The sequence below is a fragment of the Elgaria multicarinata genome, chromosome 3 (genome assembly GCF_023053635.1).
Source record: "Elgaria multicarinata webbii isolate HBS135686 ecotype San Diego chromosome 3, rElgMul1.1.pri, whole genome shotgun sequence".
Lineage (NCBI taxonomy): Eukaryota > Metazoa > Chordata > Lepidosauria > Squamata > Anguidae > Elgaria > Elgaria multicarinata.
In genome coordinates this window covers 32,324,929-32,351,089 of record NC_086173.1, presented here as the reverse complement: position 1 = coordinate 32,351,089, position 26,161 = coordinate 32,324,929, and the positions used below count along the sequence as shown (strand labels likewise).

Genomic DNA, 26,161 nt, shown 5'->3' with positions numbered 1-26,161 from the left:
TTTTATTCCCCATTCCCCCTTTTTGGTGTGTGTTATTGTCATTGTGTCTCTTTGTGTGTGACCTCCCTCGTTGCAGATATGTCACAGAGTTTGTGGACCTTGGGAATGTGTCAGCCTTGAGAACTTTCAGAGTTCTCCGAGCTTTGAAAACTATCTCTGTCATTCCAGGTGAGAAATGCTTCTAAGAGTGACCCTTATCTTGCATTCCCTGTTCCCCTGCCCCCTGCCTTCCTCATCATGTAACCTTTTCAAAAATGGCACTGGTGCATTTTTGATAGACCTTGCATTCTGCATGAAGAGGCAGCAATTTAAACAAACAAAAAAGAATACAGTGGGTGTCCCCCTGAAACAATCAACCCTAAGTACTATAGCTGGTTCAAAACAAATATCTTCTAGTTCACTGAAATAATTCCTGTGTGTTGTAGTTTCAGCATTTGGGAACTTGGAAACAGCCATCCTGATTATTATGCTTTCATTGGGTTATCAATTTATTAACAAAAAACAAATTCAAAGATAACGTGAAAAGAGGTTTTAAAAGAAAGAAAGCAAAAGCAAATTGACATCATTTTCAAAATACTGTATAATTTTTCATTGAAAAATTGCCTCCTCAAGAAATTTCAAACCCAGCTCTAGTTAATATTGAGGAACTGTATGATTCTTCAACAAAAAATATCCCCCAACACCTTCCATGCTATGTAAACTGCATGCTTGTACTTAATGTTTTTCACAGAGGGGAAGGTTGACTAGAAAATCTAAAGATCAGTTGTTACAATTGCCAGCTATGGGAATAAGAGAAATGACAATGTTTTTAGATAAGGTTGATACCAGATTTGAAGCTTGGCAAGGAATTGCTTGGGATTTGGGAAAAGGAGGGTGTAATAGCTGGGTTCTTTTAGGCAGCCTGACTGTGGTGCTTTTATGATCATCACATATGACCTTCTCTTGACTCTTAAATAAAGCCCATTTCCTATATGAAGATATTCCTATACTTAAGGGGAAACCCACATATACCACCTTTTATGAAATGTTGGCATGAGTGTTTATACTGCCACAAGTATATGACTTGGCTACCCCATTGGTGTCCTTGTGATATAACAAAAGCCAGTCATGTCAAGTTGTCAAACATGGTTAAAAAAATAGGTGTATTTTCCTACATTGCATTTGTCTCTAATGTGTGGAGCGACCCTTAAGGAAGATGAGTGATACAATGGCTAAGATGTCAGTTTGGGAGATCGTGCATGATCTTTGACCTCTCACTTAAGACTAAGTCATATGTTACATTCTGCCATATAAAGAAAGCTTACATGACTTGTCTACTCACAGAACAGGGTGAAACGTTGCCTAGCTTCTTTGTAGCAGCAACTTCTAAAATCAAGGGATTACCAAAATTTGTTTCACCAATAATGAAAGTTAGAGGAGAAGATAGCCAAATGTAGTGTATGAATCAACTCTTAAGTATTCCTTTGTCTAAAGTAATGACACACGCATTCCACATGTTACATGGTTTGGGTGAGTATATATATGCTGAGAGACATTAAATGAACTAGAAGCTAATATCTTCCTTTGCATCCCATGAGTTAACCAAGGTCTAGAGCATGCAAACTGGTCTCAGCAAGGAAACACATGCTATTCTGGTTGTATAATCACAATGTTTGCTTAAGGAAATGTTTGAAAACATTTGGGATCGAAGCATATGTGCTTTGCTGAGCGTTGGAATATGAGTCCTGTGCATGACGTAATGTTTCCAGCCTTTGCTTGGGCCTGGCTCACACAATCCAGCTTGCTTTACATCGTTCGGTGCCTGCTGAATTCTCGTATGATCAATCTTTCCTTCTCTTCAAAAGTTAATGTTTCAGTCACAGTGAACAGTGCTATGATCCCTTCAGTGAGGGAAGGTTATAACAGTCAGTCTGCTTCCTTAACTCATGAGCCTTTAAAAAGTCTATGCTTCCCTCTGCTGCCATTAATATTCTTTACGTTAGTCACATGCTGCTGCTGTAATTCAAGGAAATTGACCTCTAGATTGTAGATTATATTCACATACAGCCTAGTCCCCTTTGATCTCCCCCTCCTAAATGTCACAAAGGACCCATATTATAGATTGGTAGCTGTAAGATGCCACATCGAAGTTTTGTTTCGGTTTAACTCCACCCCTTTTTTCCCTAAAAAATTAACGGTGAGACTGTATATTTCCTGAAACATTGAACTTAATAAGATGATGTTTTCTAAAGCTAGCCCACACATAAACCAAAGAACTTCCATCAAACATGTCCTTCAATAGTACTCAGTTGTGTTCTTCAGATCCAGGGCTTTTGTTCTGGAATGATCCTGGCCAGGCAATTGCATGCTGGGATTGTTGTACTCCAGACCTGCTTCTGACCTTGTAATAGGCTTCCGACCTTCAGGCAACAGGGAGACTGTTGCCCTGTGCACACTTTGTAGCAAGAGCCTCTTTCAGGGCATCTTCCCATGGTGTTTACCAATCTTCCCATGTTGACCTAGCAATGTTCTCCCCATACTCTCAATGGTAGCTACAGGAGGGACAGCCTTCTCTGTTGTGGCGCTCCATTTACGGAATGCTCTCTCTAGGAGGCTTGCCTGGCACCAACATTGGTGCCTTTTTGGCACCAGGCACAGTTACCTTTTTATTTTCCCAGGCTGTCTATTCTTAATTTGTGATGGAACTGTTTTTATTTCTGCTTTTTATTCTGAACCTCATTTATTGATCTTGTATGTTCTCATCTATTCTACTTATTGTTGTTTTTTTAGCAGCCCTAGAAATGTTCTTAGATTAGAGAGTGGGGTAGAAACACACAAAATAAATAAATTAGCCTTGTTTCTAAGTGAGTTGGCAGACTTGCTGTAATCATAAACATACCCACTGGCAGATACATGCTGCTAGTGAATGGCCTGGCCCAGTGAATGGCCTGTGAGCAATGGGTATTGTGGCATTGCTGAAGCTAAGAGGCTGTGGACCTGATCAGTGGGGAGGCAAAAATGGTGGCAGTGGCCAGAAGTGCTTTTTACATCCTCCTGCTTGTAAGCTGGCTTAGATCATATCTGGAGCAGTCAGGCGTGGTCACAGTTATCTGTTCTCTGGTTATCTCTCAGATAGACTACTGCAGTGAGCTTCATCAATACAATCATGTTCATATGCTGCAATCTACCCAAGGGCTCTGCCTGCAGTTAAGTTCAGTGAGGCTTGTGTGCGATCAAGATAGAGCCTTCTCAGTGGTGGCCCCAGGTCTTTAAAATTCCCTTCCAATAATCCAGGGGTGGGCAGCTTTGGGGCGGGGGTCTGGGGCTCACTATCCATCCCCAACACAGGCTGCACTCCTCTCACTGCTGCACCACCAAAATTTGGCTGAGTGGCAGCAGCAAAAAATTAGAAGTTTGCATCCTCTAAATTTTGGCAGCAAACTGCTATGGAACCTTAAAGATGACAAATGTGGCTTGTTTTCAAGCTAGATTTGCCCTTTTTAGGCCTATGTAGGAGTTTGCTGCTGAAATTTGGTGGCAAGCCACCAGTTTTTTTGCCACGGCACCATCAAATTTCACCAGTGGGGCCACATCAGAGGATGAACTACATCTGTCCACAAGCTGTGTATTGCCTTTGCCCTTCTACTCTAGCATCTAGATGGCCCTTGAAGCCCTTCTTCTTCAAGGCTACCTTTGATTGATTCTATAGCAGAGCAGCTTCACAAAGTAATTCTGGTTAACTGTGCTGATGTGATCACCTTTAAATTGTACCTTATCTCTGCTTCTTTTTGTACATCACTTTGGGAGGGCATAGCACTAAAAAACCAGCTTTAAAATACTTGAAATGAATGAGTGGCAGGTCACTGGGAGCCCTACTTAAGCAGCTTTGAGTGTTCCAAGGAAGCACAGCATATACATATACTAAAATGAAATAAAATATGCTGATCCAAATCCTTGGGAATGATGGCAGCTGGAGGTACAAGTCAGATACAACATGTACATGTGACAAAATAGTGCATCAGTTGCTTACCATGAGCATACATCCATCTTAGAACCAGGGCTAAAATCAGTTTTAAAGAGGCATGACTGCAATATCCCATAATGAGAGCTTTTTGTACACCTTAATCCTATAGAAAAGATCAAAAAGTGCTCTTATTGTCACCTGTGAAGTCCCCACTCATGGAAATATAATCACAAGCCTGCAACAGAATTAACATAAGTGAGCAGTTTTAACCTGAATCCCTTTGGGAATGCTTGAAAGCAGAAGTGAGGGGAATGTTGATATCAATTACAGTGACATAAAAGTAGTAAGGGATTATGGAGGGGAAAAGACTGAGAGCTCTGAGGCAGGAAATGGGTGAAATGTAAGAACTGGGAATAATAAAATGCATCTGAAAATGCTTGGATCAAGTGGCAGATTGAGGGGAGCAAGAAATTAATAAGTCAGAACATTTAACGGCTCATTAAATGCCTTTAATGTGCATAAATTAAAGGAAAGGCGAGTGAGTTAAAGGAGATAGTTTATAGTGGTGTATTAGATAGGGAGAAAAGAGTTGTAGTTTGTTGCTCATTTGAAAAGGTTGCTGGCTGTATCAAATTTTGAGTTTACTTTCAAAATTCAAATAGTGAGACACCAAGTGGGGGTCAAATTATTGTGCTTCTCTGGAAAAATAGAGGGGGAGGAATAAAATGCATTTTAAGAAAATAATGAATTACAAATTGTGAGGCGTGCTCGATGGTGCATTGAGATAAACCCAGTCAACATGATGTTGCTGGTGAGAATGCAAAAGTCCAACTTGTCCAGCAATGATTACCAATGGAGTCAGCTATGCATTAAGCTCATCCAAGCAAATTAATTCCCCCTTTTGTTAAGCATGGCAACTATTCATTTGTCACCATGAGGTCATTTTCATCTGGACAACATTTCTCCTGAACAAGCCCTACGTGTGAAGATTCCATGACCTACGAAATCATAGCTAGCGGTCATTCTTTAGGACACAGTAAGCTTCAGATTACAACATGCAGGGGTATATTCAGAAGAAATGTTTTTCTCACACAAAATTATTCTCATTGCAAATTTGGTAGAGCCCTATTCATATGTTACAGAGTCACTAAGAAATAATTTTCCCCGTCTCTTTCTCTGTGTTGCCTCAGGGCCTCACTAGATGTGACCATAGCAATGACAAAACCATTAAGTGTTCCTCACCCACAAGCACTTTTCACTCTTAATATCAGACCCCAACCCAATCCACTGCTTCATATATAAATGGGGCAGATTTATATATAAAGAGAGAGGTCAGTCATTGTTATATCTAGTTTGGCCTTCAGTAATGTTTGGAGGATCCATTCATGTGGGCTGCCTGAACACATTGTTCAGGATCTTCATGGCTGCTCCCTACTGTGGAACTCCCTACTGAGAGACTGGGGCCCTTTCTACACCTAAGGATTATCCCAGGAAAAGGGAGGGATCGTCCCTGCCTGCTCTTGGGATCCCCTGTGTGTCATTTGCCTGCACAGTGATGGTCCTGGGACGATCCCGGAGAAAAGGGCAGGTGTAGAAAGAGCCTAGGTTGGCTGCCTCTGTGTTGCCCTTTCACTGACAGACAAAGATTATTTTATTCAGGCAAGGCTTTGGCGTAAAAGTGGGTATGTTCGGCTAGGTGCTGTTTTTATTCCGCTATCGTGTGTTTAATTGTATTCTTAATGTTTTTGTTTTTATTATTGTTTTAATCAAGTTTTATTTATCTATGATTGTAAACCATCTTGAATGCCATTTTCTTGGTAGAAAGATAGGGTACAAATCAAATTGGCCTGTCTGCGTTAGATATTACTGGTATATAAGAACTTGTAACTGCCTTATATGAGGTTAGACTATCCATCTAGCCCAGGGTCCTTTTTGGATCTTTGAGCACCTTTGGGAATTTGAGAAACTGCTGTGGGCACCACCACAAAATGGCTGCCACGGGGGATGTGGCTAGTCACATAAAGGCTGCTTTGGGGGCCTGGCTCATCAAAAGGAAGCTAAAGGAGGGGGCAGGAAATAGTGAGGCAAGAGGCTGGGAGCGAGGAAGAAATAGTAAGGCAGAGAGGAGAGAAAGAGCAAGGCTAGAGGCTAGAAAGGGGGGAAAGACTACCCTAATATTTTCCTTTTTTATTTTATACAGCTGTGTATTTTTATTTTTAACTGTTGTGATGGAAAGGGCAGTTGTTGTAGGGGCCAGTGGGGGGGGGGAAGGCAACTTAACCCTTCCCTTCTTCAAAATTGTCCTGAAGAAAATACACACACACACACACACACACATTCCCTGTACATGTTGAGTGTTCTCTGACACATCAAAACAGAATTGGAGGCTATTGCTTAAAGTCAAAGGAAAACGTCTGATTATTTCATTTCTCGCCATAGAGATTTGCTTTTTCATTCAACATTTATGCAATGCCTCTTCACTGTATCTCGGTTCTCGGTGTAAAAGAGGCTATATGTTTCCTTGAAATAGGACAGTGCTAAGGGATAAAACATATCACTTGAAATCCTCATTGTACACTTTAACTCAAAAGATTTTGAAATCTCAAACTTTATTAATTTTTCGGCCTTGATCCAGAAATGTCCAAGCACAGCAGACAGGGTCTCTGAGCCCCTGTTGCCTGCAATTATCTAACTCCCTCTTCCATGTCTTAGCAGATAATCATTGCAGTTAGCTTTGACAGTACTGATTACTAGGAGAGGAGAGAGAAGGTAAAGGCCTACACACACACACACACACACACGAATCCTCTTCCTGCCACACACCCTTTCTGTTCATGGATCTGTTTAACTGTATCAGGCTAAGAGTGTTTCATCTCCTAGAATTTGCAGGCAATGTCTAATTAATCCGCCCTCACTTGCTTTCAGTCCCCTGCCCCCATCAACATAGATTGCTTTGTACAATAAAGCAGCATTTTCAGGGAACCCCAAAACATTTTAGTATCATCCAGCTGTGGTGGTGGGTGTAACTATCCATTTAAATTAATAGTCCCCCAAATTTTGTGCCATACTTTTATTTTAGTTTTATTGATTGATTTATTCGATTTTATTATATCCCACCATTGAAATACATGGTTCTTTCACACACCTCTTTTTATTGTCACCGCAACTTTCTGTGCTAGGTTAGTCTGTGAGATAGACTCCCAATGAACCCCCAACGAACTTTATGGCTGAGTCAGAGATTGGAATCAGGAACTCAGATGGGAAAGGGGAAGCGGCTTTTTAACACTGGTTTGTTTGTTTGTTTTGTTTGTTTTTTGCACAAAATAAATCAATATGTCCCATTGGGAATATTTTTAAAGTTTCCATGTATTGGAAAAGACAATCATTTGTCAATTTTTGTCTCTCAAGTGTGGGGGAAGGCAGGTTTTGAAGTGGGTGTTCTTAGTGCTATATAATATTATCAAGAAACAGAGGACCACACTGCGGAATGATTGTCCCAGTCATTCTCTTAAAATGTATTTATTTATTTAAAATCTTTGTAGGCAGCCTTTCAAGACAGAAGCTCTCCCAAGGCAGTTTACAACAATAAAATCCATATAATAAAAACAGATACAACAATAAGGCAGCAAACATTCATAAAACAACAAACCAGCAATAAAACATTACTTAAAACTACAGAATAATTGCAGCTATAGAGCAGAACTGTCCAGTAATAGGGGAAGGAACAGAGTAAAATAAAAGTCTTCAGGGCCTTCCTAAAACTCTGCAATGATGGGGATTGATGGACCCATTCCAGAGCTGTGGAGCCACTGTGGAAAAGACCTTCTCTGCAGAAAAGGCCCACCTACCTGCCCTCAAAGATGGGCAAAGTGAGAAGGACCTTTGTTATTGATCTTAAGGTGCAGGCAGGCTGATATATGGGTCCTTTCTTTCTTAAAATGTCCTTTCTTTTTCATGTTAGGGTACTGCCATGACACAGGCTCTGAACAACAGGCCTGGCCGCGGACATTTCCTGCTCAAACTAAACCCCACCACTTGAGGAGCTTGAGGCGAGGGACAAACACCGCCTTTCTCCAAACTATGTGGAGAAAGGGGTTAAATTGGAAGGATTTCAGTAATAAATCAAAGCGCTGTGAATTAAATGTGCTGACGGTGATTTAATGTCAGAGTGGGTGTTAAATGTATATAACTGCAGATGATAAATGCCAAAGAAACACATGGGATTTTTGTGGTAGTTAAAACAAACTGAATAAAAAATTATTTTAAGGTTCACAAACTTAAAATAAGTTAACTTAAAATAAAGTTTTCAAAATAAAACTTTTCAAAACCGTTTTAAAACCTCTCATCCAATCCTTTCTCTCTTCACATAAACGCTTTCCTTTATCTCACACAATCACTCTTGAGTTTTCTTTATTATCAGTATTGTTTAATATATATCTACTGACTATGTGCACACCACACTCAAAAGACACCCCTCTATACACTTATCCTCAAACTCTCCAGAACAATAGTACTCTACACACAGAGAGCTAAAGCACTAAAGGCTAAAGACTCAAAAAGTACCTAAAAGTCTCCCTCAATCCCCTCAGTCATTCCCTTATATACCACTCCTCCCCCCTCCTAAGACATTCTAACTCCACCCACTCAGGTCAACATTCTAACCACCAATTCCAGACATATATTAGGGAACTGACTTGTGGGGTGTAACGCCACAGGCACCCTTAATGAAACCCTTAAGCTATGCTTGCTTTTATTGGATGTGTTGTCTTCACGCACAATGAATTAACTGTGCACTGTCCTCTTAAGCACAACCCATCTTCCATCCCTTCCCTTGGCCTAGGAGAAACTCTGCTGAAAGCCAGAGAGTTGGATATATTCCTGTTTAATGAACCAGTTAAGTTTCCAGTGCCTGGAACTGCAGCCATAGAGAAAAATTCTGCCTCTGTTGAAGCCCATGGTTAATTATTTGGGGCTTCACTATAGTCAGAAAGAGGACATCATGGGTAGCCTATGGACTTGTTCTGTCTATGCCATTTCCCCTAAGATTCTACAGGAGTGTCATGACTGCTTTTCCCTTTTCCCAGGCCTGAAGACTATTGTGGGAGCTCTGATCCAGTCTGTGAAGAAGCTATCAGATGTGATGATTTTGACAGTGTTTTGCCTCAGTGTATTTGCTTTAATCGGGCTACAGCTGTTCATGGGAAATCTAAGGAACAAGTGTGTCATCTGGCCCATTGATCTCAATGAGACCTACCTGGAAAACGGCACCAAGGGCTTTGACTGGGAAGAATACTCCAACAATAACTGTAGGTGTTACTGGTTTTTTCCTGCCAATATTAGCTTTCTAAAGAATAGGAGCTTTTCTAAATGAGGCTTTTCTTGTGTGCTCCTCATTCCTCACTCATGGTTGATTAAAGGCACTTCAAATGATGTCATCACTGTTCAGTTTTGCTTTTGTTTTATTTTTTTAACATTGGATTTCTAGGAGCAGGGAAAATCCAGTACTTTTTGCCAAAGCAAAATAAAGTGCTAGTCCCCATGAGTGTACTTGTGTTATTCCACCATACTGCAGTGCCATATTATTATTATTATTATTATTATTATTATTATTATTATTATTATTATTATTATTATTTATATAGCACCATCAGTGTACATGGTGTTGTACAGAGTAAAAACAATAAAATAGCAAAACCCTGCCACTATCCTTAAAATTAGTTCACTTTAGGGTCCTTCTACTACCCGTTCAAGAAAATGCATTTCATGGACTACTCCCCAGAGTTCATTCTGGATAACATATTTATAATAATCTGTTCTTTTTTTATTATTTAAAATATTTGAACTTAAAATAATGACTTTACAAAGCATTGTCTGGGAGGAAATACTTTTATATTAAGTATTTCTAGCTAGAGTGGAAACATGCAACCATGTATCAGTGGACATCAGAGATTATAATTATATTAGTGTATATAGTGTCAGAATTATACATGTGACAGCTCCCCCCCCCCCCCATACACACTCATACATCTGCACTATGAAATGGTAAAGTTCTAAATGACTTTCCATCCTTGCCACTAAGGTGGCTGAAATGCTAATATTCCAGTTTAAGTAGCTTGTCGATCACATTACGACTACAATCCTACAGATACCCACTTGGGAGTAACTCAGTTGGTCTTACTTCTGAGTAAACATGGATAGGATTGTGATGCTAGGGTCCATGTTGTTCTTTACTATAAATATTAATTTATCTTTTTCTCCCTTTCTCTGTTTCCTCTAGCAAATTTTTACACAATACCTGGGTTTCTTGATCCATTGTTATGCGGTAACAGCTCAGATGCAGGGTAAGTTCTCTGGTCAGATTCCTTGTCTCTCTCTCCCCACTCTCTGTCAATCTCCATTAGGCAATTTGACAAACTACTATCAGAAGAGGAGGAAAAGTCAATATGCATGGATTCCATTCCAAAAGCAGTTAAACAAATTCATTTATGTAGTAATTGGTTTACCCAGTGCTGTATCGTCTTTGGCTATTTGAAAGGGAAGGCCAATAGCATAAGATTAAAAATGAGCTTTTAAGTCCACACAGACATGCACAGAGACTACACATGCTGAGGAGTGAGCTCATGCTTATCCATCTCACCCGAAGCTCACTTGGGATCCACACACTGCATTTCATGTTTGAATAAGGGACAGCCCATGTGTCAGCCTGATCCAAATTAACATTTCCACTGGAAATCAGGGGAAATGTTGGACTTAGCAGAGATATCCTTATTCAAATAACAATGTGAGGGTGTACAGTAGGGTGAGTGGCCATAGTCCCAGTCTTCCACATATGAACAAATCTACATCAAGAGATAAGTGTTAATGTAATGCGTACTCACTCCTATGGTGACCTAAATCAACTTATGCATCAGTCTTCAAATGTAGAAGTTGGTTGAATATCCCACTCTGTGGTTGTTTGCTGGAGAATATGTGAGTTAACTCTTTCTGGAACAATTGTGGAGTCCTTTTGCAGGGGCAGGAGCAGTCCAGCCAGGGGTTTTATTGTAGCTTCTGATTTTTGCTATGGAGGCTTACTAGTTCCGCATCAAGATAATATATTGTTTTGGCATTCAAGGAGCTATCCTCCAAAGGAATATTGTAGAGCTGGGAAAAGTGCAGCCAAAATAATCAACGGGCTGGACCAACTCGTTACAACGATTAGGGCTCTTTAGCTTTGAAAAAAGGCAAGTAATAGGGGACATATGTAAAATTATGCATGGTGAGAAGAAAGAGGGTAAAGAGTAGTATTTCTGTTTTATAATACTAGAAACCAGAGGTTATCCCATGAAGCTGAATGGTAGGAGAGTCAGGACAGATAAAAGGAAATACTTCTTTATACAGCACATACTTAAAATATGGGATTTACTGCCATAGGATGTAGTGATGGCTGCCAGTTTGGTTGTATTTAAAAGAGGATTAGCCAAATTCATGGAGGATAAGGTTATCACAGGCTACTAGTAAGATGGCAGAGGCAATATGCCTTTGCATACCAGTTTTTGGGGAATACAAACAGGAAGGTTATCTTGCCCTTATGTCCTACTTGTGCCCAGAAGCATCTAGTTGGTCACTAGGGGCGGGGGGAGTCTAGCCTAGGTTGATCAGATCCAACATGGATATTTTGACATTGATGCAATACATTTGTGTACTTGCCCATCGACTCCACAGATGGAACTGCTTAAGTCAGGGGTGGACAACTTGTGGCCTTCTAGTTGTTGAAATGCAACTTCCATCAGTCCTAACCAGCATAGTCAATGGTGAGGGATGATGGGAGTTGCAGTACATCAACATCTGGAGGGCCACAAGTTGCAAACTACAAGCTTAAGTGAAAGAATTACTGTGATAACGCAGATGCTTCAAACAATATAAAAAATTGGAAGTCTATCCTTCTGTCTTGTTTTAACATCTGGCTTGCAGAAGCAAATTGTTGAATTGGGAGCCGTAAAGGTGGTCTGTCTTCCTCTTTTTGGTCAGATGGCTCCTACCATGCCAATATGCTGACAGCTCTTCCATCTTTTCTGCAGCCAATGTCCCGAGGGCTATACATGCATGAAGGCAGGGAGGAATCCAAACTATGGCTACACCAGCTTTGATACCTTCAGTTGGGCTTTCCTGGCCTTATTTCGCCTCATGACTCAGGATTTTTGGGAAAACTTGTATCAGTTGGTATGTACAACCCCCTACCAATTTATGATGAATCTCCTTTGACATACATTAGGATCCACTTAGTGGTTTTGGGGGGGTGGGAATTGAAAGAGGCAATTATATATAACATGCCTGTGAAAAAATGACAGAGGCATCTCCTAGCACTAGAGGAGTTAGTATCAAAACAGCAGAAGTGATTCAGTGCTGTTGAGTACAAAGCATTTAGTGGTCACTGAATTGGCTATTTCCCCTTAATTGGCTATTAACAATAAAATGGAAATTATTTTAGCCCTGACCCAGAGCAATATTGGAGTCCCTCATCCTTTCTTTTTGAATAGATGACTGTTGTTGATGGGTAGAGACCATGTGCATGGTTTTTCCCCCAGTAGTGGGTGGGGGGAGTTTGTTTTGAAACGAATAATACTGCTCAATAATACCAATGTTCCTGGACTGAAAAAGAGTGGGTACTGGGCAGGTGGGGAAAACTATCCTGAGAGAATGGGGCTCACAGACCTATCCCTGAGGTACACTCTTGAAAGCCATTTCTCAAGGACATCCTCTACTTTGGAAGAAGAAGCAGTATGTCGGGGACTAGTACAGGCCATCATAATAGCTCTATATGACAAAGCCCGAAGGAGGTATTTTATAGTTGGAGCACACAGTGAGTGGGGAGTCAGGTGAACTGTCCATGATATCAGGTATCTCTGTCTGTAGTAGGCATGCAGAGTGTAACAAGAACTGCACCACAAATGATTCTTCAGTTTATTGACCCAATTAGGAAACTTCATAATAGTCTCTTTTTCCTTTATAGACCTTGCGAGCGGCAGGGAAAACCTACATGATATTTTTTGTCCTGGTTATTTTTGTTGGGTCATTCTACCTGGTGAATTTGATTTTGGCTGTGGTGGCCATGGCCTATGAAGAGCAAAACCAGGCCACACTGGAAGAGGCAGAGCAGAAGGAGGCAGAATTCAAGGCCATGTTGGAACAGCTGAAAAAGCAACAGGAGGAAGCCCAGGTAAAATCTCTCCCCTCACCCACCCCGCCACCATTAAATGGACTAGTTTTACTTGTACTTTTTCACTTTATATACAGCAGAGGCTGAAATAATTCTAACAATATACTAATAAACCAATCTGTGCCATTATCCTTATACAGGATTGGAAGTTGAAGAGTGAGCCATTTACAATCAGAATCTAATTAATCAGATGTTTGGAGATCAGAAGGAATTTTCTGCCAGGTCAGATAGGCTAAAAGCAAGGTGGTGTGGAGAGTGTTTACATGAGGCAAGTTATTTGCTGTGTAAACACCTTCTGCCTTGTAGTGATTTTTTGTGGCTCATTTTTGGCCTAGATCAGGGTTAGACAACCTTTTTAGGCCTGTGGGCAATTTGATAATCTGTCTTGGGCAGCACCACAAAATGGCTACCATGGGAGGTGTGGCTAGTCACAAAGAACAAAGAACCTACCCCAAAGACTGAGCACAAGGTAGAGATTTGGGCTGAACCTCAACATACTGAACAACTCCTTCGAACCCAGAATTTTCAGTGCCAACAGAAACCTACTTCACAGAGGGCAAACACTTTCTCTCCTACCCCACTCCTCTACCAACCGATTCATTCTCCGCTATCTCATTTTCTCTCACACTTTGGGTCGATTCATTTAAAAATGGCAGACACAACGGGTCTTTCCTTTAGCCCGTCATGTCTGACGTGGGCTCTCCCCTCCTCTCGCCTGGATTTTAAGGTAGGTCTAGCAAAGGCCTGAGCCTCTGTCTGATCATTACCTCTTGATGCTTTCAAGAGCGGCAAAGAAAGACCCAAAGCTTTGAGAACATTAACGGCCGCATTGACAATGCTTTTAATCCTTTGTTCATTTAGGCTTCGTTCCTTTCCTGCTTCTGTTTTTGCAGAATTCATGCCAGTCACCACATTTTAGTTTCTTGTGTCTTCCTTCCTTCTGTTCCTGCAGGCTGCAGCCATGGCCACTTCAGCAGGGACCGTCTCTGAAGATGCGGTAGAAGAGGATGGCGGAGGAAGGATGTCCCAGAGCTCCTCTGAGATCTCCAAGCTCAGCTCTAAGAGTGCCAAAGAGAGACGGAACAGGAGGAAGAAGAGGAAGCAAAAGGAACTGTCTGAAGGAGAAGAGAAGGGAGACCTTGAGAAGGTGTTTAAGTCAGAATCGGAAGACGGCATGAGGAGGAAGGTCTTCCGCTTGCCAGACAGCAGGTTAGGGCGGAAACTTTCCATCATGAACCAGGTAAAGTTTTCAGAACACTGTAAGTGGAATTTACATCTCAAACTTTGTATCAGGTTAGAAATGCCAGAGAAAAGGATGATCTAGATTTCCTTTTTGTCTTTCCTGATAGCACTATTATACTCCTTTAGTCCTTTTGCATGCTGTCTTGAGTCCATGGTATGACCTAGCTGCCTCTGTACCATAAACCCTTTCCCAAGCCTACCTACTTACTCCTCTCAAAATGGAGCTTGTGCTGTGCTGGAGGGATGTGATTCCAAATGTCATGCTGTAACTTCTCTCCCGAACGGGCAGGTTTTTCATAAAGTGGAATAGAAATGATGCCATATTACAATTACATGCCACTTGTGCTAGTCCTGCTTCCTTTAGTTCAGCAAGACTGAAACAGGCACCTGTTTCAGTCTCTCCAAACTACAGGGATCATTATCAGCGTGATTGCCTTCTATTTAAAAGACTTGGATTAAAAATTACAAAATGCTGTCATGCATTCCAGCCGTTTGGTACAGTTGGTTGCCTGAATACTAACCACCACTTTTATTCATTGCCATGCTCTTTGCTTATGGAAAAGCAACAAAGTTTTGACAGATTGTAGAGGTGTTTGGTCATTTCGAGAAACCAGTCAGTGATCTGGAGAAGCCCCTACTGCTCTATAAGCAACTCATGAACGCCCCAAAGGAAAATTTTCGGAGCACGTTTGGTAATTAGTTCCTCGGTTGAGGCTGACAATAAAGAATCACTTTAATGGATGAGGTGTATATGGGTCTGTGAAGGTTGGCCAGGCCTCACCAGGGTTGGATCCGTCGGGGGAACTCCCAGTCAGAGTTGTGGCAAGTGGTGGTGGTGAACTGATGTCATGACGGACTACTGCCTGCTTGCTGACCAGGCCAAAGGGGAGGATAGGCAGAAGCTGTCGTGCCAGGAAGATGGTGGGGCAATGGGGCATTATGCAGGCATCCAAGTCTCATAAGAAGAATGCAGAAGGAGAGAAAGGGAGCTATAAAGACAGGAAAGCTTCCATAGGACTTGAATGGAGAGCAGCCTTCTCCCTAACCAAGACTGACAGAAGGAGCAAGCAGCTAGTAGAGGCAGGGAGATGGGACGCCCAAACTTCCTGAAGGATGCCTCTGCCTGAGGAAGAGGGCATCCTCCTTTTCCTTGTCCCACAAAACCCTGGCTAACTCAGCCAACTGGGAGATGGCAGATCCTGTTACCTGCGTTCTTAAAGGACCAGAATCAGTAGAGGGCTCAGAAAGATACCTGAGTTAGGGCTGATAGAAGTTATAGGCCAAGACATCAGGAGGGCCACAAGTTGACTTCTGATCTTGACCCTGATATGGCTATTGCATCTTTAAGAGTTGTAATGGATGAGAATTATGTCAGTTGTGCTTTCTCCTCTGATCTGTCAACTCCAAGGAGTGAATGAGGACAAGAAGCAGTGGAGGATGGGATGGGATACGAATGTCATATTCTGATGGGAACGGATCAGCCAATTCCCCAGCTTCAGGCCTCTAGCGTATTTGTAATGTTTTTCTCACAGACAATTCACACACTCCATTTTGTTTGTCCAATGATATCAAAATGTCCCTGGTTTGTTTCTGCTGATAGTGCTTTATGAGTTCTTTCTGTCTTGCAATGTTCCTGTTCCATCTTCTTGCTTTCTTTCTCTACCAGTCCTTGCTTAGCATCCCAGGATCCCCCTACCTCTCCCGACACAACAGTAAGAGCAGCATCTTCAGCTTCAAGAGGGGTTTCCGTGACCCAGGTTCAGAAAATGAATTTGCTGATGATGAGCACAGCACGGTGGAGGAGAGTGAGGGCAGGAGGGATTCCCTCTTCATCCCAATCCGGGGCCAAGAGCGGAAAAGCAGCTACAGCGGTTACAGCGGCTACAGCCAGGGAAGCCGATCATCTCGCATCTTTCCCAGTATCCGTCGGAACATAAAGCGGAACAGCACTGTGGACTGCAATGGCGTAGTCTCTCTGATGGGTGGCCCAACGTCCAACATACCCAGCGGACGCCTTCTGCCTGAGGTGAAAATAGATAAGGCAGCTACTGATGACAGCGTAAGGAAGTCAATGAGTAGATAGTCTAGGCATGGAGGCCTGCCCTTCTTTCTGCTTCCTGTATGCCGCCAAATGGATCCCTGATGGAATGAAAATTGGTTTGTCTCACCACAGATGTTATAGTCTGAACCCTACTCCAAAACTCCTCTGCTTTTAATCTTCTTTGCTTCCCCTTCTTTCTTGAATTAACCTACTCATGTAATTAGTTTGCTCTTCTGTCTTCTACCCAAAAAAAATTGCTTGGAACTATTTTTGTTATTATTATTTTTGCTTTAGGAAGAAAGTAATGATAAATGTGTTGTTAAATCAAGTCCTCAAAATTATTCAAACTATTTAGAGGATCATGAATGGGACAGATGAAAAGTTTCTTAATCCCACGCATACAAGTAGGATTAATAATTCTTTCTAAATCTCCCATCTATTAGTATTTTTAAAGAAGCTTCAGTCTGTTTCTTAGAAGACAAGATGAATGACAGAAGACTTTGGGCAGGGCTGGGGACCCAGTAGCCCTTTAGATATTGTTAGGCTATAACTACTATCACCCCTGACCATTGGCTATGTTGGCTGGGCTGAAGGGAGTTGGAGTCAAACAACATCTGGAGGGCCATAGATCCCCATGCTCCAGTATAAAATGAAGCTCTGTAAAGAAATTAATCATTTAGGAATTTTCAGGACAGTGAGAAAAGAGACGCTATTCTTACAGAGATGGTAAACCTGTGACTAGGCTGTACCACTGCAGATTCCAGGCCTGATATGGGTTCACATTTCTGAATGCTGAAGTTATTTATCTGGCGGGACAGTCCTTGATGTGCTCGTGCTATTAAGGACCAAGCTTAGACATACTGTGAGAGATATAGGGAATATCTCCACATGGTCTTTGTTTTCAAGTTAATGCTGCCAAATTTGGGGCAGGGCTCCAAATTCGATTGGGATAATGATTAGAGGTGGGCTTAGCTTTCCCTACAAGACGTTTTCCCAGCATCCATTGTAGCTCATTTTCTCACACCGGAAGCCAAAGTGGTACAGGCCTGACACACGTTTATTGGCTCTGTGAGAATTGCACCACAGATTGAAGATGCACTAGAGGTGAACATCCTCTGTGAGCCAACTCCATTGCCGCTAATTCTAAACTCTATAGTCAAAGTAAGTTGCTCCAGAGTGAGTGTATTTACAGATAGCATAATTCTTTTTAGCTGAACTGCACAAGGCAAATCTTGTTCATCTATAAATTCCAAGCTTTTTTTGCCTAAAAACACAAAACTTTCTCTTAATTCTTGCAAGTTAAATTAAACCCCTACTGCTCAGTCCTTTTTTCCTTCTTCAGAATGTTTGAAGCCCTTCCTAGTTATTTTCAGCTTCAGTTACTACCACTTTCTCTAGTTAGCATGCTAGTATACTGTGCTCTCTCAGACCTGAGACCTCTAACAGCATGGAAATATTATGGATTGTTAACTATAGCATGATGCCTGCATGAACATCAGTCTAAGATACATCTCTGTATTATGTGATGCCAGTTCCCTGATTAAACAATATGAACAGCAAGGTAATCTTCATCGAACAGGCTATGTAGGCTATTCACTGAGTAACTATTTAATTTCAAACATCTATATGCTCAGGCCCAAAGCAACAAATGCTGAGCCCTTTTTGCTTGAACCAAAAAGCACTTGTAGTTCCATGGGCCTGTGCTTGTTTACAAAGAAGCATGGCAGGGAGTAAATTCTCCATTGCTTATGTCTACCAATCAAGAGGAAATAGCCATTGGGAAAATCAACTTTAGGCAAACACTAATAAGTGATGATTTATGGCCACTCACGAAAGTGCTATTTATGGTCAAATTAGACATGTGCACAAGACACGTACTTCCAGCGGCGGTTTTATTTTGTTTATGTAGTTCCAGGAGATTCTGAATTTGATTGAAGCAGCAGCAGAGAGAAAGGGTGTTTAACCTTTCCCCTCGGACATTTTTTCCAGTCAAAGTAAAATCTCCCCACCCCAGCTGCTTTTCTCCCTGCAGTGGAAATGATACATGGACCTTGTATAATTTATGCTGGGAGAAAAGGAACTGGGGGAACCAATTTTGACTGGGGAAATGGTTTGTGAGGTTCAGCATGCCTTCCTGCCTCCACAGCTGCTCCAATCAAATTCAGAGGCCCGTGTGCTTACATTAAAGTAAAAAACCATGACAAAAATATGGGGAGACATTCATCATATCTCCTGCATTCTGTTTAATTTGGCTTTTAGAGGAAACTTCCTGGTCCCATTCATGGAATTGAGACCATATTTCATGGGCGGGTGAGAGTTGAGAGGAGAGATTCTTTGAGCATGAACTTAATTTTTCCCTTGCCACGTCTATTTTCACTTGTAAAGTAAAATTGTCATTGTAAAGGCGTACAAACACAATTATACAAACACAAGTGACAAAAATGTACTTGTCACTTGTTTAATATCTATTAGTGACATATCTTAGTATTCCATTGAAATCTGTAGTTTAAGTATGTAGTGAAAAGGCTTCAATGGAACGTGTGCACAATTCTATGGGCGTTTTTTCCCATATTTTTTTAGTTGGCAAACCCTTTTCCTGGGTTTCAGTTTCTGAGAATTCCAAGTCTAGAGGAATATATCCAATAATTAGCTTACAAAAAGATAAACAGGATGACTTTGTAGAGAAGAAGAAACTATATCCAGGAGTCCTGTGCACTAACCATGAAATCAGCCTTTTGTGGCTAGTTTCATTGACGCGCCCTTCACACTAGGAAAGTTTTCCCTTCAGCTTTTTGGTGTTTGGAATATCCCTGACTTACAAAAGTTAAATGCTAAGTAGGACAGACTTCATTTTTTTGAAAAGCACCCAAATCTTTCTGCACCTTCAGGAAAGAAGGACAGTACGTTTGTTTATGGTGTTCTGTCTTATAAAGATTTTATAGAGGGGTGGAAAACAAATTCTGCCTGTGTTTTCTTATTGCATTTCCCTTCACAGACATTAAAGAGACCGTACTAATAGAATGTTATGGATTTTGCAGGGAACCACTGAGGTAGAGATTAAAAAGAAAGCTACTGGGTCACTCTTGGTATCAATGGACCAGCTGAATGCCTCCTATGGAAGGAAGGACCGAACCAACAGTATAATGACAGTCATAACAAATACCCTTGTAGAAGGTATGTGTAAGCGTTCTAACAACTTGTGGCCTTGTTTTCACTTGCTCAGGGTATCCCTACTTTGAGATATCTACTCTTTTTCTCATGCAGACACACAGCATCCTACAATTTCTAGCTCTTAAGATTACATAGATCAGTAATCTTCAACATGTTCAGCCTCTTCATGCTGCCCAGTCCTCCTTACATGATGGGCAGAATAAAAATGTAATGTATACATGATTTAAGATTACACCCAGTTATTAATTTTATGGATATTTAACTGTACAAGGAAAATTTTGTTCCTCTGTCTATAAATTCCAAGCTCCCCCCCTCCACTAAAAAATTTAAAGAAAATACTTTCTCTTAATTCTTGCAAGTTAAATTAAACTACTACTGCTAAGTCCTTTTTCTTCTTCTTAAGAATGTTTGAAGCCCTTCCTAGTTATTTTCACTTTCTACCATTTTCGCTAGTTAGCATGCTAGTATAATGTGCTTTCTGAGTGTTGGGACCTTTAAACAGCATGTTCTTCCATTTCCATGGTTATCAGTGTTGCAGATGCTTGGATTTCTTTTGTTTATAAAATTTGTCATTGCTAATTCTAAAATAGGGCAGTCTACATAGACATAGCAACAACCAGTTGCTGGGGAACATGCGCGGGAGGGTGCTGTTGCCCCATGTCCTGCTTTGTTGGTCCCTGGCTGACAGCTGGTTGCCCACTGCGTGAACAGAGTGCTAGCCTAGATGGACCCTTGGTCAGATCCAGCCTGGCACTTCTAATGTTCTTCGAGTTTTACCACTTTTATTGTTTTCTACAGAAAAAAAGAAAAAGAAAGGAAAAAGAGGAAGAAAAAAACCATAACAGAATATCACACACTTCATTAACAATACAGCACAATACAACTAGTAAAAACACATATAAAGAACATATAAGGCCATATTCCATTTAAGACATTCTTCATGGCAGACATATGGGCTATCTGTTCCTTCACTTTAGCCAGCACAGTGTTATGTATTAAGTCCACAGATTATATGTAAAAACCACAAACACATAAATCATTCTTTTGCATCTCTTACATATATTCTATCAGAGGTTTCCAGTCCGATACAAACGAGGTTGTTGATTTTTCTCTTATTAGCGCCGTAAGTTTGGCCATTTCTGCCAACTCCAAAACCTTAAGCAGCCATTCCTCCATTGATGGTACTTGTGTATTTTTCCAGTATTACGCATAGAGTAGTCTGGCGGCTGTTGTCATATACAAAAACAGCATTCCTCCTTTTTCTTTAAGTTGATTGTCCATAAGTCCCAACAAGAATGTTTCTGGTTTCATTTGTAGATTTGTCTTTAACATGTTTTGCATTAACAAATGGATCTGGGTCCAAAAAGATTTTGCTTTCTTACAGGACCACCACATATGGTAGAAAGTTCCTTCTTGTTCTTCACATTTCCAACAGTCTCCCAAGGCACTCCTATACATTTTTGCTAATTTTGAGGGAGACATATACCATCCATCCACCATCTTGTAAAAGTTCTATTTAAGTCTATTTAAATATACTTAACGTATATTTTAAACCTTTTACCCACATATTTTTCCATAGTTCCATTGGTACATTATACCAAAAATTTTGGGCCCAATTTGTTATACAATCCTTTGTTTGTTCATTCCCTGTCTCGAGCTTTAACAATAACTTATACACCTTAAAGATAACATGTTCATCATTAGTACATAGCACTACTTCAAACATCGACTTTGTTTCCTCGAATCTGCATTCTTTTATGTCTCTCTTAATCTTTTGCGTAATCTGTAGGTAAGAGAACCACTGACATATATGCCCCTCCTTTAACAACCCTTCTCTTGTTTTCAGTTTATACTCCCCTTGAGACACTTCCAATAAGTCACTATACTTCAGCCAGAGTCTCGGTTTATATTTATTCCATACTCTTAGAATTGTACATCTGACATAGTGATTATTAAAATCCACATTGACGTTAGCTTTCTCAGTCCACAGGTACCCATGCCAGCCAAACCTTAATTCATGGCCTTCGAGCTTCTTATGTTCTTAAATCAAGGATAACTCAAACCTTGCACTAAATTTCATAACGGTGGTTCCGAATTTTTCGTTGATGAACCATAAATCCATTAATGTTGCCCTCATTCTTGTTTTGTTGTGTTGTTGTAGAATTGGAAGAATCCCAAAGAAAATGTCCCCCTTGCTGGTACAAATTTGCCAATACGTTTCTCATTTGGGAATGCCACCCATACTGGGTGAGGTTAAAAGAGATTGTCAACTTGATCGTCATGGACCCCTTTGTGGATTTAGCCATTACCATCTGTATCGTTCTGAATACTCTGTTCATGGCAATGGAACACCATCCCATGACCCCACAGTTTGAACATGTCTTGTCCGTAGGAAATCTGGTAAGCAAAGTTTTTATGAAAAGGTTTCCGGGGGATGTGGACAGCAAAGGAGTTCTTCAAATGCTAAGACCAATACATTAATGATACTCTGAGTACTTTGTTCACCTTAGTAAAAAACAATGGTTTGACTTTTCCCCAACTGCTTTTGAATAATAGGGCAAGATTTCTGATGTCCTTCATGAGTATGTACATTTTTGTGGGACTCTAGGTGGTATTTATTGCCAGATTTGAAGTATTTGAACGTGTTGAGGGAATTCAGTGAAATGTACAAGTAATGTAGCAGAGAGGCGAAAATTCTGGCTATAGGAAAAGAATACCTTCTCTTCACCTAAATTACTAATACAATATGGCCTTTTTCTTTTGTTTTTCTTCCTCCCTCCTTCCTTCGAAGGTGAAGAATCTGTATGAATCCAAATTAAAGGAGAGCTTTGATCATTCTGTTCCCTTTATTTTTTTAGGTTTTCACTGGGATTTTCACAGCTGAAATGTTTCTGAAGCTTATAGCAATGGACCCCTACTATTATTTTCAAGAAGGATGGAACATTTTTGATGGATTTATTGTCTCTCTCAGTTTACTAGAACTGATGCTAGCGGATGTGGAAGGGCTTTCAGTGCTGCGATCTTTCCGACTGGTATTCTTTATTTACTTCTCATGTTTTCCATTTTTACATGTCTTGCAACTGCTATAAAATCTTATAAGTCTATCTGGATATATATTAGATACAATAAAGTTCCATAGGATGAATAATGCTAACTGCTGCATGGCCTGTGTTAAAATGAAGTGTCTGAGAGTTGGTTCCTATCTCCATTTATCCTGCCTTAAATTATCTCAAATTATAAGATCAACCATATTCTGGTGGCTAGTTGTTTCAAGAAAAGACTTGAGAGCTTATCATTTGTTAAATGCATCATCATGACAACAAGGGAAGTCCACACACACACAGAGAGAGAGAGAGAGAGAGAGAGAGAAAATCAAACAAGGAATTGTATCCAGCGATGTCCCTCTGCTAAAGGAAGCCTTTTTGATCCAACGGAGGCTTCGATCAGCAGAATGAAGATGGAGGCAAATTTAGTTGATTTCCCCTTCATCCCTGCAGGACCCCCACCCCATGCCACTTCCCCTGCTGTTCTGAAGGCTCTCCAACCCTCTGGAGCAGTGGGGGGGGGCTGCAGGAGGGAGAGGGAATCTGCAAAAACTCACCACTATTCCTGACCCATTGACGGAAGTCTCTGCTGAATCAGTGAGTCTTTTGTCAGAGGAAAGACACCACAAAATACAACCCAAATTGTTAATACCCCAAATATAGTAAAATGAAAGCCAGAGGGATTATACTGCATAAGTGTGCTTCTTCCTTTTCATATTCATATTCACTCAAAAAGCCCTTAAAGTCAAGCCCAGAAGCAGGGCCTCTGAGGCCAATCTTAAGGGTACATATAGAGCTTCTTCACACGAGTGAAATAAGGCATGCTTGTGACTGGCCACTCACGAAAGTTTGTGTGTCCTTTTGACAACGACGTTAACCTCGTGCATGTCTCCCACACCTTCCCCTGGTTATTCTGTTCTTTAAAAAACCCTGGATATCCTGATTTCTGCTGAAATATCTTGGGACTTCTTACCATGTGCAGGGGAAGTTTCTCTACAAAACACCCATTTGAGGGAGCTAACCCATACAGGGCTATGAGCATTGAAAGAAGGGGAAGTTTTTCATTATGAACCACGTGGTTGCCCCTCTCCAGCAGTGTAATACAGCCCATTACAATTGCACAAGAGAAGCAGGAAGCAAAGCCCCAGTAAGGCAACATGATTTCCCCTTAATCTAAAGAAGCCCATAAACACACATAGCTCTGCATATGTGGGATGAGGGTTGCCAGAGGTGAGGGCCAACAAGAGGAAATTCTCTATTTGGAGAAGAATATGCAGGAAAGGATGTGCTCGAAAACTGGATTGTCTCGCTACGGTTGTTGCTGTTTAGAATTAGCTTTCATGGAATAGGATAACGTGCATTTGGGAGAGGGGTTAATTAATTAGCTCAGGAAACTTATTTTTAGCCAGTGGAAATTGTCACCTGGCATTATTGTGTGTTGAAAAATAAATATTCATTTTTAAAAAAAATCCAAGTAGAAGGGAAATTTGTTAGAACTGTGACACTTGAAACAAGGGAAGAATACAAGCGAAATAGTTTATCTTTTTCCATTGCCAATGGTTGTAGAAAGTTGTTCTTCAGTGTAACTCACCAAAAACATCATTGATGTGACAGAGGGGTGATTCATATATATGGTTGCTTCTTATGGATCACTTCTAAGGAATGCACAGAGCTGTCACCACAATCGCAGCCTGGCCAGGATAATGTGGAGGCCCTGTATGTATGAAAAGGGTCCTCTGCATGGGCAATGGGGGAAGATCTGTAGCTCAGTGACAGAGCATAGGCTTTGCCTGCAAAAGGCCTCAAGATCAATTACTGGCATTTCCCTATAGGGCTGAAAAAGACCCTTGCCAAAACCTTTGGAGGGCCATTACCCATCAGTGTAGACTAGGGGTGCCCAACCTTTTCAGCCCCGGGGGTGATGCTGGTCTGGGTTCAGGATGTTGCATGCATCCGTGCACACACACACATATACCAGTGATCCTGATACAAGGGTGATCACCCCCATGTGATACTGATTTGGGGTTCAGGGGCTCAACACTTACATGCACGCATGCATGCATGCATGCGCATAAGTGTACACACACACACACACACACATACACAACAGTGGTCCTGATTCAGATTTCTGAAAGGGTGATCTGTATGAGGACCTCTGGGAGAGAGAGTGTAGAAAATTCTTTCCACTTCCTCTGTCAGCAGTCCTCATGCAGAACCCTCTTTCCTTGCTGGTGGCAGTGGCAGGAATGGAGCGATCTTTATCAAGATTATTCAGGGAGCGTGTGGCGAAAAGGCTAGCCCCATTGGGGCAGGGTGGTGGGAGGGGCACATTTAAGATCTAAGGAGGCTACAGGACCTGACTTTCCAGCTCAGCATTCAGAGATGCACAGCTCTACCTCTGGAGATTTCCTGTTCAATGTTTGGTTCATAATCAACCATTAAGTTGTCCCCATATCTAGAAATGTCACTTTATGGGTTTCTCCTTGTGCTTTTCTTTTCTTTTTTAATCAAAGTATATTAAAATTGAGAATTATATTCTCATTTAATTCTCATTCTCTCTCTCTCTCTCTCTCTCTCTCTCTCTCTCTTACACTATCTTCAAGTTGAGGGTCTTCAAGCTGGCAAAATCCTGGCCCACTCTGAACATGTTGATTAAAATCATTGGTAACTCCGTGGGTGCCTTAGGGAACCTGACCTTGGTGCTGGCCATCATTGTTTTCATATTTGCTGTGGTGGGGATGCAGCTTTTCGGCAAGAGCTACAAGGAATGTGTCTGCAAGATCAATCCCGACTGTGTGCTCCCACGGTGGCACATGCACGACTTCTTCCACTCTTTCCTCATCGTCTTCCGTGTGCTGTGCGGGGAATGGATTGAAACCATGTGGGACTGTATGGAAGTGGCGGGACAGGCAATGTGCCTTATTGTCTTCATGATGGTGATGGTCATTGGAAATCTGGTGGTCAGTAAATACCTGTGGTTGCTTTTGAGGGGGGAATGAAATGAATCACCTTCTTTTATCACAGTAAAACATAGCTCCCCGATTCTGTTGGAGGCTCTGCATGCAATGGGGACTTCTGCATGTGCTACAGGACTTCTCTGCCCTCACCTCCTCCCTGTAGACCCCCTTGCGTGCTCCAAATCTGCTCCAGAAGATAGAGGAATATAGGAAGCTGCCTTATACTGAGTCAGACTATTGGTCCACCTAGCCCAGTACTGTTGAAACTGACTGGCAGTGGTTCTCAAGGGTTTCTTTCCCCACCCTACCTGGAGAAGCCGGGGATCGAACCTGGGACCTTCTGCATGCAAAGCATGTGCTCTGTCACACTGAGCTATGGTCCCCCAACACTTTGGAGCAGATTTGGGAGCAGTCCCATCCCACTGACAGAACAATAAATGAAGGGTTCCCCTTGCTATCCCTAGAACTGGCAAGGGGAATCCCAGGCTTTCCCTAGCTAGTACTAGTGCTAATAAGGGAAACTCTGAGGGGGGTTGCCGTGGCTCCTTGGGTGCACTGGAAGTT

At 41.4% G+C, this 26,161-nt stretch overlaps 2 protein-coding genes across 2 annotated transcripts in view; both read left to right on the top strand.

The window, feature by feature from the left end:
- The window catches only part of LOC134394429 (thiol S-methyltransferase TMT1A-like), a 161,993-nt gene that overhangs the window by 72,915 nt on the left and 62,917 nt on the right, over nucleotides 1-26,161 (top strand). The gene's annotated exons all lie outside the window — the stretch shown is intronic.
- Nucleotides 1-26,161, top strand: part of SCN8A (sodium voltage-gated channel alpha subunit 8) — a 105,006-nt gene that overhangs the window by 40,984 nt on the left and 37,861 nt on the right. Inside the window, exons 6-16 of the mRNA XM_063119886.1 lie at nucleotides 77-168; nucleotides 9,028-9,249; nucleotides 10,221-10,284; nucleotides 12,004-12,145; nucleotides 12,936-13,142; nucleotides 14,095-14,382; nucleotides 16,051-16,443; nucleotides 19,464-19,599; nucleotides 21,758-21,996; nucleotides 22,455-22,628; nucleotides 25,244-25,600. Of these exons, the coding sequence (XP_062975956.1) occupies nucleotides 77-168; nucleotides 9,028-9,249; nucleotides 10,221-10,284; nucleotides 12,004-12,145; nucleotides 12,936-13,142; nucleotides 14,095-14,382; nucleotides 16,051-16,443; nucleotides 19,464-19,599; nucleotides 21,758-21,996; nucleotides 22,455-22,628; nucleotides 25,244-25,600 (2,314 nt within the window). The remainder of the gene's footprint in view (nucleotides 1-76; nucleotides 169-9,027; nucleotides 9,250-10,220; nucleotides 10,285-12,003; nucleotides 12,146-12,935; nucleotides 13,143-14,094; nucleotides 14,383-16,050; nucleotides 16,444-19,463; nucleotides 19,600-21,757; nucleotides 21,997-22,454; nucleotides 22,629-25,243; nucleotides 25,601-26,161) is intronic.